This window comes from Bombus pyrosoma, linkage group LG10 (genome assembly GCF_014825855.1).
Source record: "Bombus pyrosoma isolate SC7728 linkage group LG10, ASM1482585v1, whole genome shotgun sequence".
In the NCBI taxonomy this organism is placed as follows: Eukaryota; Metazoa; Arthropoda; class Insecta; order Hymenoptera; family Apidae; genus Bombus; species Bombus pyrosoma.
Window position 1 is genome coordinate 13,471,565 of NC_057779.1, and position 12,153 is coordinate 13,483,717.

General features: G+C 32.4%; 1 protein-coding gene across 15 annotated transcripts in view; it reads left to right on the forward strand.

Annotated features, from left to right (window-relative positions):
* The window catches only part of LOC122572066 (serine/threonine-protein kinase mig-15), an 87,227-nt gene that overhangs the window by 46,357 nt on the left and 28,717 nt on the right, over positions 1-12,153 (forward strand). For 14 of the 15 annotated variants that reach the window (XM_043736616.1, XM_043736610.1, XM_043736612.1 and 11 more), the window contains exons 4-9: positions 5,767-5,811; positions 5,910-6,192; positions 6,338-6,549; positions 6,660-6,888; positions 6,970-7,230; positions 7,346-7,527. In XM_043736616.1, the coding sequence (XP_043592551.1) occupies positions 5,767-5,811; positions 5,910-6,192; positions 6,338-6,549; positions 6,660-6,888; positions 6,970-7,230; positions 7,346-7,527 (1,212 nt within the window). The remainder of the gene's footprint in view (positions 1-5,766; positions 5,812-5,909; positions 6,193-6,337; positions 6,550-6,659; positions 6,889-6,969; positions 7,231-7,345; positions 7,528-12,153) is intronic. The other variant, XM_043736611.1, reaches the window with a different exon arrangement.

Consider the following 12,153-nt stretch of genomic DNA (forward strand, 5'->3'; position numbering starts at 1 on the left):
CTTGTTAGGTTTTTACTAACCCCCATCTTTTTCATTTTCTCTTCCAGTTTCTCTCTGTTTAGTCTGTCAAACGCCGCTCTTAAGTCCGCAAAACAGGCAAACAACTTCCCTCTTTCTCTACTCAGCTGCTTGTCAATGATGTGACTTATCACGAACACTGCGTCGGTTACTCCTCTTCCTTTTCTGAATCCAAATTGGCCACAAATAATATAAAACACTAAATAAGAAACTAGTTAACGTTTTTCTAACATGACCAAACTTTGACCTTCTATACTTTTACTTTTCTTCTCGGATCGTTTGTTTTTCTTTTACTTTCCTTTACTTCCCGATTTCCAGCACCCATTTCATTCCTTCGCTTTCTTCCGCCATAATTCCTTCTTCCGTTATATTCATCGCTTCAGACTTTTTACATTCCCTCCATATATGTTGCTATGATTCTTCTTTCTCCTCGCATAATCTACACATTTTCCGATTCACTTCCACCCAGTATCTGCTTCTTTCCCATTCATTTCCACGTCTAAAATCTCGTTATTGTTTTCAGCTTTGTGACTTTTCCCTTCTCTTCTCGCTATTTTGCTCTACCTTTGTTTTTCACTTGTTGTATTGTTTCAACAATCTTGATTTCTCTATTTTCTTCCTCCTTTCCCCTATCTTTTTCTTTCCGTATTTCCTTATTCACTCTTCTATGACGTTAATACCACCGCTCGTTCTTTGCTTCGCCCATTGATCAGCTTCTTCTTGCACGTAGAATTCCTGCATTTTTCCCTCCATTTCGTTTCTCCCTGTTCCTGACTGTTTATCTCTCCTCTACATTCTTTCGGTATTTCATTCTTCGTGGTCGTCTTCATTTTCTCCTGGAATTTTGGAGGTCTGCCTCCACTTTCTTCATTTATTTGCTCTATTTTGACCTCCTCTTTGACTATATACCTCGGTGTGCATTCAAAATGTTACAATAATAATAATAATAATAATAAATATTACAATTGTAACGATTTTATTGCTATGATAACAATAATTATATTAAAAATGAAAAAGAATGACTAATGATATTTCCTATGTTGTTCACATAGAAACAATGTTCTTTCAGAATGTGTACAAAATTGTAGAGATTACTGTATCCGAATAAGCATAAATAATTGCTCGAGTACGTATAGTGGTTACACAAAACTTTTACACCGTGTCTTATAGAAGAAACATTTTAATGTTTCATTAGCGTTATAATAAAATACGCGACTCTTATGATTATATTGGTAAAATTTGAAGCCAATTTGAAAATATATATACAAGTTGCAAGATACCTACCGTAAACTCATGGTTAGTAAAAAATTAATGCACGATATGAATAGTGACTTTAAGTATATAAAGCGTTCAAGATGATCGATGAAGATAAGCGTCGTTGAATATTGCGATTTACTAATATTGCGAATAATTGCCTGTTTAAGTAGCTTTTTGATTTGTGTAAAATATTGGGTTGGCAACTAAGTTATTGCGGATTTTGTCATTACCATCTGATGCACTAAATATTTTGCAACTTTCTGTATACATTTTCAGAATTGCTTAGAATTTTGCTAATGTAACCATGATAGTTGCGCGTCATTTTAGTGCTAACGAAATTTCAAAATGTTTTGCATAACACGTACTATGTTTATAAAATATATGGACAAGAGTACGAATACTTTCGGCAGCCACCGTACGTAGATTTAGCTATAAAATTTTCCACTGTTAACTACGTGTATCGGTAACTACTAACAGTCTCTCAGTGACTAAATTCTTCGACGTGTATAGTTCACAAGAATGCATACACGACAAATGTATTCTTTACAAATTTTCCGAGGAGAAGAATGCACGAATATTGCAAAACAGTTTGGAACAAAACTTCGTAAAACAATAACAAGACGCATCTCTCAAATATTTTGGAGAAATTCAGCTCCAGGGCTAGCTTTGATCTCCGTTTATCGAACTGTCTGAATATCTTAAGACAAGGAATATCCATTTCAATTTTAATTAGACAACCTAATTAGACAAGGGGAAATGATTAAGAAACGCGCGGTTAAAATAAGGGATCGAGTGAGATAGTACAAGTTATCGGTTGAATAAAAATTTATTCCAATAAACAACACTGACGTAACTTGAGCATTGATGGCGTGTTTAGATTTGTTACATTGTCTTATTGTCTCGTGTTTAGATCAGGCTATACACACGATTACCGTAGTGTATATATATGCTTTGATAATTATTGTTAATTCTCAAGTTAAGAAAGACTAGGTGTGTTAAAAAACCACTATTAAAGTTACGAATATAATAAATATAAACCAGGAGAGACTAATTTAAGAATAAAATGAAAGATATTAAAGTTATATTTTCGTTAGAAAAATAACATTGTTTTATAAGAAATTCGTTTTTAAAAGTTATTTTTTAAATTGTAAGTATCTGGTTCAAATGATCGTATTAAACTGATGTCTGCTGTTTCTAGACTCGGGGGGAAAGTATTTCAAAAAATTGCATCATTGATGAGGTATATCTTACCAGACAATTTGTAAAACTCGGGCGCTATGGTATAATACAGAATGATTATGCTGGTAGGTCTTAAGGCTATTTTTCTTTTTAGCAATAGTAAGGTAATAATATAATAAAATAAGACAACTTTTTTTAGCAATTCTTTAAAAATTATGTTCTCGTTTAATTACAATACCATGAAGTTCATAATATAGATTGTTCAATTCGTCTTGACTTTAACTATCATTTCACGATGATAAAAATATCTATCCTCATTAAGAAGAATTCGGTAACCTTGAAATACCACGAAAAAAGTTTTTCTCTGAAACTTTTGCTTATCATAAAAGATAGTAGTATCATAAAAGTTGTACGTGCAGTCAACCACATAAGTATGCTCATCAAATTTTCTTTCAAAAACATTTCTTTTTTTACCGTAATTTCTAAAAATACGACGCTTGGTGAGAAAATGATATCTGGGAAACTTTCAGAGTGATCGAGTAAAAGGAGGCCGTGCCGCATTTATTTAAAGTTTTGCAATTTTTATAATTTGACGTTAATTCCGGATTACTCTTTAATTACTCTTGTCGTTTAATTCTAGAAACATGGTACGCAACGATTATAAAGAAAACTGTCAAGGCCGTAACTGTAGATATCAATCTAAGAATTATGATGTAGGTTTGTGTACTGACAGATTTTTCAAAACTTACCATATATATCATGATCATTAAATGCGTTATACATGAAGTACATTTTATTGTTATCATTCGTGCGATAAGCGAATATCGTACCGAATACAACTTGTAATGCTCTGTCAAAACGCACTGTAGATAAAGTGTTAATTGAATTGTATTTGTATAAAGAAACTCTAACATCCTATCAATATCATGATTTGTTGAGTAAATGGTATCCACGATTGATAAAAAATATTTTAGATAGTATAAAGTAATATTTATTAAAGATAATTTAACACGTTTTTTTATTTAGGATAGTTACAATTAATTTCTTAATAAATTTAATAAATCTAAATAAATTAATTAATTGATAAATTTAAAAAATAAATACAATTATGTAAGTATATATGCTTAATCTTATTGATTATTAAATGTTTGCTTAGTATGGCTTCCGGCTTACATCATATTTACAACGTTTACTATATATGACACATCAGTCTTCTTCGGATTTACGTACTAACAGTTTAGTCATCGAATAATATTAGGTTGTCCGAGAAGTTTCTTTCGTTTCATAAGGTGATAATAGATGAACAACAATTTCTGTTTTATATTATTTTATTGAATTAAGTATGATCCATTTCGTTCCATTTCTATTATTATGTTCGTGCATAATTCAATAAACTAATAAAAAACAAAAAACATTGTGGGTCTATTATTTCCTTATAAAACGAAAGAAACATTTCGGACAACTTAATATCTTATGACTAGCTCTTTCTCTGCGAACAGCGCCTATAGACGCTCAGCCAGAGTATTTTTCTCCGAGCATAGTGCGATCCGCGCTGCCACTGTCACGTCGGCTGCTCAGAGAGCAATTCGTTTCTGAGCGCTGCACGGCGAAAGAGCTAGACTGCAAGTTTTGATGCATTTAAATTTAAAAGCGTAAAACTGCAGAAAATGCGCATCATACGAAAAATATATAAAATATCCAAAGTACAGTGCTTTCGATAACTCTGTGCAGGTAAAATGATTTTACTTTTTCAATTATATTCTGAAAAATATAAATTTGCATAAAGATTTACAGTCCAGTGGTGACATTTGAATTTTTCTCTCTGTTTTTAAATAACTTTTAATTAATCAAACAAATCATTTAATGAAATGATACGATGATATAAACATTCTGCTAGTTCTTTAATGCGCTAAGACACATATTTTAAATATGTAAGGCAATTTATTCGCTTCTACCTTTATTAAGAAATAAAGCAGCGAAATAAATAAAAGACAATATATTAGGAAAATTACGAACACCTGTTGTATCTACATAAAATCATAAAAATAATAAGTAACATAATATTATGTCGATATTGTAATTATAAATAATATCATGTTATTTTTTTAACATTGAGAAAAATAATGGTTTGTAACCTTTAATATGTACATGAATACATTCATGATAATTGTATTGATATCTAAGTATAATTAATTTTCTTACAGAATACGTTTTTAGTTTCTTTGATGGGCTAGAAATACACAAAATTCGGTCAATATACGTAGGCTTTCGTGATTGTCGATGTGCGACCACTGCTTTAGTGTCACAATTAATTTCAATAATTTCCTGTAAACTATAGGGCTCCTTTTCCCACATTATACTTAATTGCTGATAAAATTGTGACGCGATTTGATTATATTTTTAATATTGAATTGAAATAACATTAAATGATAGAAACACTTTTCTCAATTAAACAATATAATTACAAGTAATACATGTATGTATTTTCAAACGACGTCCGTATTTGCAAGCGAAGAATTACATTATATCTATTTATGGAATACTTGTTTGGTCAGCATTCTGCGTACTTTGTAAAATGTTCAATCAACAAATGAATATGTTATTTTTATTTATGCTGTTATACTTACTTATCTTCCTGACAGTAATCATTAGTATTCAATTTAAAAGTATTTCTCATAATATCTTGATACCCTTCAATGTTCCAACAAACAATTCAGAGGATTTCGTTTTAGTCAGAAGAAATTCGTTTATAACGTTCGTAGCTTTCTTAACACTTTACCGACCGATAGCTGAATCGGCTTTTTGTCGCTGACGCTTACCGACCGATAGCCTATTAATCGGCTTTTTGTCGCCGATAATCTTTCTTATTATTTGAGCAGTAATTTGTTATTTAGTATTAAGGTACCTTGGTAAGATCCCACAGCTTTATACCAATTTGAAAAACTTACCGTTCGCGATGAACGAAAAGAATGGTATTGGAGAGTCTAAACCGAAACCGGCGCCAGGGAGAATCTACGCCTGAGCTGCCGGTCGGACGTGCATATGCTGTTGAACCGCTAGCGATCATTAAAATGTTAACATAAATATTGTCGAGCATAACAATATAAGTAGAAGTATTCTTATATTATATCTTATATTATATTTGAACAGCTTTTTTATATCGAAACAATTATTTAAAATGAGTCAACTATCAACTATCAAGTATCGAGAAGACGTCTCGAAGATATGTGATAACTATAGTTCTCAGATATCATGAAAATTAATTGCATATACGTCTTACGACTAATTAATTTCTGTTATTATCTGTTTCAGGACGAAGAGGAAGAAATCAAATTAGAAATAAATGTATTGAAAAGGGTGAGTATACCAGTGTCGTAAAGAACATGAATATTTCCTTGAAAAACGGATTCAAAGAGGACGAGATCACATTATTTGCCTTCTGTCGCGTGTTGCAGTATTCGAATCACAGAAATATAGCAACGTATTATGGTGCCTTCGTGAAGAAGTCATCACCTGGAAAGGATGATCAATTGTGGTTGGTTATGGAGTACTGCGGAGCTGGCTCCGTTACAGACCTTGTCAAGTCAACTAAAGGTCAGAGTTTAAAGGAGGAATGGATTGCTTATATATCACGGGAAATATTGAGAGGGCTTAGTTATCTTCACAGCAATAAGGTTATACACAGGGACATCAAAGGACAAAATGTTTTGTTAACCGATAATGCTGAGGTTAAGCTTGGTATGTTCCTCGACCATCTATATCTTAACTAAAATATATAGTACTTGAACGATATTTCAATTCTATACAGCGTCGTTCGTTGCTAAATCGTTCGTTGCTAAATCGTTCGAATGATTAAGTAATCGTTTATCCCGTTATGCCGTAGTTGATTTTGGCGTTAGCGCACAATTAGATCGGACAATAGGTAGAAGAAATACATTTATTGGAACGCCATATTGGATGGCTCCAGAAGTAATAGCCTGTGATGAAAATCCTGATGCTACATACGATAACAGAAGCGATCTTTGGTCATTGGGAATTACCGCTTTAGAAATGGCTGAATCACAACCTCCGCTTTGTGATCTTCATCCGATGCGAGTGAGTATTTGTAACGGCTGTGAATATCCTTCACCGTTTTTCTACATTACTACTCTGTTTTAAAAAGGGTGAAATTTAATTTTATTGATTATGCTTAATTCACACAAAAGGCTTTATTTCTGATCCCACGTAATCCACCACCAAGACTCAAATCGAAAAAGTGGGCGAAGAAATTCCACGGTTTTATTGAAACGGTTTTAGTAAAAGATTATCATCAACGGCCGTATACAGAGCAGCTCCTTAAGCATCCGTTTATTCGGGACCAACCAACCGAGAGACAAGTTAGGATACAACTTAAAGATCATATTGACCGCTGTAAAAAGCGTAAACAGGAGAAAGGTATGAAAGACACGTCGAAGCGATTCGTCAACGATAATTTGCTTGATCGCTCTAACCCGTTATCTGTAATTTGTCACACAGAAAGAGACGATTACCGATATAGCGGTAGTGAAAATGAAGAAGACGAACCGGCATTAGCTGGTGAAGCGTCATCCATTGTTCAAGCACCTGGTGGTGATACTTTGCGTAGAAATTTCCAACAAATTCAGGAAGGTAGGACTCTAACCCAAGAAGTAAATCCACAACCACCCGCTGCTAAAGAAAAACCGAGTAGCAGAACTCAAAGAGATATACCAGAACCAGGGCCACCTGCACGTCCTGCTATACCACACAGATTAATCGGTGCGTTTGATAGTATACCGCTAATTATCTTCTACGTTTTTATGTAAAATTTCTATCCATTATCACACCGAATAAACTTTCTCAAATGTTACGTAATTACTTTTGCACTGTATAGTAGTTCCAGACCCCCAACCACCATCTCGGCCATTACCTCCAACACCCAGAGATGATCCACGGCAACCTCATAAAGTTTCAACACCGCCATCCAATCATCAACCTCTTATTGGCGGGGCTGGTAGTGGAGGTTCTGGTGGGCAAGCTGCATCGCAAAGAAACAGTCATGTGTTTAAGCCTATGGTAAGTCTTTTCAATTTTTTGTTTTCGCAATTATCTTTTCTTGTATCTTATAACTTCTCCTCCGACACTTATTTTATGTCAATAACAAAATAATAAATAAACTGAGTTATTTAACATTGGTATTTTAAACGTTTGACCGATTATGTCAGATTTATTTAGAAAATGTATTTATTTAGGAAAAGTATTGATAATTATATCGATCAGGGCATAGCTCACCGATTTCGATGATTTCCAAATGCGTTGCCAACGTCGACATTCTGAGCAATTTTACTTGTACGTCATGCGTATAACCGCCGCTCGGTTGTAATTTCCGGAACGTTCATAAAAATATTTTACCCTGATCGTTATAATTACTAAGATATTCATTATAAAAAGACGAATATCACGGCAAAGCGATTTTTCCACGCGATTAATATTTTCCAATATTCGCAAGATTTTTGGCGTTTCTTGTTTGATACATGTATATGTATATATGTTAGTAATAATCCATAGTGAAAAGAATCTACATAGGCAGGTACAAGGAAGTATCCAAACGCTTACCTTTGCAACTTTCGACAAGTGACATACATATGTGGGGCAGTCCTCCTTTGGGAACCGAAACAAATATGAACGTTGATATGCAAGTTATAAACAATTGAATTTCGGGCTAGAAATTTCTGTACACAGGCAATTCGCAACGTTAACACGCACGCGCGCACACACGCACGCACTTGTACTTATATCTTATAGAACAGAAATATTTTAATGTATTCTCAACTTTTTTTTTGTTCAACGACGTTTCACAAGTTGCAACAGATTTTGCTATATTCGGCATTGTAAGTTAATACGGTATTTTATTTAAAATCGCAAATGAATCGTTTCTTGGGACTGAGATTAAATAGGAGATTTTCGATTAAACACAGTGAACGTATTTTCCAAATTCATATATATTTCCTATCACTTCCGAGGTTTCTCCAAGGAAAACGATATCAACAATCATCGTGTATGATTCAAATTGAATTACATTGGAAACTGTGCAAGTTTCAACGAACTTTTATCTGTGTTTCACTTATGCTTAATGTTTCTTACTTTGAGAGCAACGAATCGAAACAACGGAAACATCATGTTTACATTTCAATCACGCATTCATACTGTATATGTATATTCACCAAAAATGTGCTGTTACAATTGTCCTCTCCGTGACATAGATGACGTATCAATGTCCACATAGTACTGCAAGGACAAAAATTAGAATAAAATTATTTTATAAACATATGAACGCATGCTAGTACTAAATAATTTTAGTTTCAGTCGCAATTTATCAACCGAAGGAAAAATATTGTGTTATCATCGATGTGTTCGCGTTTTATGTTCGTGTTAAATATCGATATCTTACTGACATTCCTTTTTTCCCCTCGAATACTTGAATTTCTGGGACACTTATCTGGACAAGGCCGGGTCTTGAAAATGAGAAATATGAACTATGAGTAAGATAAAGAGAAATGTTCGTCAGCTGATTCACTGATACTAGCATATTCCTAAAATAAAATTATTTATCTTTTTCCTTTTTGATACACGCGCATGCTTATATTTACCAGAAATTCCAGCAATAAATGTAAAAATTTCAGTATCGTTAGCTTCTATATCGTAAAAATGGAGAAAACAAATTTTTCGGATTTTCCTCTATGTACGATCATTATCACTCGACATTTATCATGTATCACGTTACAGGAAAAACACAAATAACAAAAGTTATAATCAACAACGGTATGACTATATATGATTCAGTTATTTAGGTAGTGGTTTGCGAAAAGTTTTGTCAGTACAGTGTCAACATTTTTTTGTAATTAATAATTTCAATTAGGTGTAGTTTCTTCATAGTATTTTCGATCGAATAAAAGTACGATCCTTAACATCTAAGATATTTTACGTCCTTAATACCTCGATATCATTGATGATATTTTATCGCAATAAAAATACAAAAAAAAAAGCTTGACCGCAACCATGGTTTATAAACGCTGCAACCATCTCACTTTGTCAATGCAGTTTCGATAACATTGCTTGTATACTTACAGTGTATCATTAGGAACGTAATTTTAATCGTCTATATCTTTAAGCTTATCAAGTAATTACATCTAACATTCTATACATATCGTTAAGAATCTATATGCTTATTTTATAAAAACTTGTTAAATTCAAAATCTTCTATTATTAACATCAATTGAGTTTATCGCTCGTTATATCTGATGCGGAGATTCATCGTAAATATTGTTTATACGCAGTCAAAAATACTTTCGTGACTCGCTATGGATCTGTGGTTATAATAAATTTACTGTAAACAAATGTAGATATGTAATGGTGAGTTTTCCAATTTTACGGATATGATTTAGAATCTAGGTACTTCTCTTGCATTTCCTCCTGTAGATGTGACATTGTTTTAAATACTTCTGTCCGACGTACATGTTTTGATTGCGTTAAAAGTTGCAAATGTAAGTCTGAATATTTTCATGTGGCTTTGTGTCTGTTTACTGGATAATAAATTTGTTGCGTTCTAAACATGGAAACATTGTTTCCATAAAATAGATTACTTTTCAGAAAGATTGCTTGATCTGTTCAAAATTGTTTTATTTCAATATTACAACAATAAAAACATTGCTTTGTTTATCAGAAAAAAATACAGACGACTTTAAAACATTGGAAAATATGATCACGCGACAAAAATTTGTTTGTCATAATATTTTTTCTTTTATAGCAAATATCTTTTCCTTGGACATATTCTGGTATCATTAAAACTGATGAAGAAATGCCAAGTTCTAACGTTAGATGACTCAGCATACACATGTTATATATAGATAGATATAGTCTACAAACTACTCCAATTTATAAAGATTGTAGAAAAGCACATGCTATTTTTATCCTACTTTGCCTTCTTGCTGCCTTTCATCAACTTAATGTATTTTGTGTATCATTTGTTACGTATGTATATACAGTTTGTCCAATTTAAAAGGAAACTGTTAAATATCTCGTAGAATGTGCAAGATACAGGAACGCACGTTCTAAACAACAGCTATAAAATATCAGACTCGAAAATTCTTGAGAATAGCATGATTAATATTTCAAATGGAAACCAGTATTCAAGCATATTTTCGAGATGGTAACGTTCAAAGGTACTACGTGGCCGATTATGTAATATCATTATAACATTAATAACACATACGTGATAATAAATCCGAAATAAAATATAAGATCTTTTAAAATAATGCTTCATTTCTGAGAAAATAATCGTTCCAATTTCGAAAATCCGGTAGATATTCGTGTATTTAACTTCGATAAGTCAAAATTGATAATTCTGATTCGATTGATTCTTCATATTGATAACAAATCAGTAAGACGATAAGTAGGAACGAGATTAGGTACATGTATGCTCAGGAATAAATTTACGTACATGCAAGTGTTATTATTAGACTGCGGATGTTATGTGTTTATGAAAAATTTACAGAACGTGTACACATAACGTAAAAAATATATGCTTAATATCCGAAATACGTTATAATATCTAGTAGGTGAAGAAAGTCTCTATTCAAGTTAACATTTTTTTAATTGCGATGATAAAAATATAAATTTACATAAATACCTGCACTCTAGTTATGATATTTGGAAAAGTCAAATCTCGTATAAGTAATACTTGAACTTCGAGAGATTAGAAATTAGGTACATACAACAGATATGCTCATATTTGAATTTTATTTGAATTCTGTATGTAAGTAAAAAGTTACCGCAAGCTTTTTGTTAAATTATTTATGAAAAGGTATTTTGAATCTACTCGTCAAGTTTCGATTATATTTGGAACTATGTACTTATTTACTATTAGATTTGAGTTTACAAAAATTTTCTCTCCGTTTTCTTTACCAAAGTAGTTGCGAGATGCTTGAAACTTTGCAGGAAGGCTCGAATCTGTTTGCGATGCTCTTAATACCACCTCTAATAATAAATAGTTAAATGTGTTGTAAATATAAACAGTTATGTGGAAACAGTTATATGCTAATCAACTCATTGCGCGGTAGCTTTTATTATTACGCGGCAGAATCACGTCCTGTTCGATAGTATCCACATCTTATATGCAATACTTTGCAAGACATAAACTACGCTATCGTTCACAAGTATCTGGACGTTTTGGTCGATTTGTACTAACGGTACGTGAATTTTACCAAACTGTATAAATTAACGATGAATTAATAATTAGAAACAACACTTACTACCTTTTTATGGAATCGTTTGAAATTTATATCGGGTATTAAAAAATATAACGACGATTTATTTCACTGTATATACTAATATATACATCTGATGTTTAAAAAACACTGGTTGTATTAACACCAGGACTCTATATATCCTCGTAATCTGTCTCATAATTAAAAAAATCAAAGAATCTGGAGATAAAGAGTTTATCAGGTGAAGAAATATTGATTCTACAAAGTTTGACAATTACAAACACCAGTTTTATTATTATATATCGACTTTTGAATCGACATTGATCAACTTAATTAGATTATTGGGTTGGCAACTAAGTGATTGCGGATTTTGTTATTAGATGATAATGACAAAATCCGCAATAACTTAGTTATCAACCCAGTATTACGTACTATT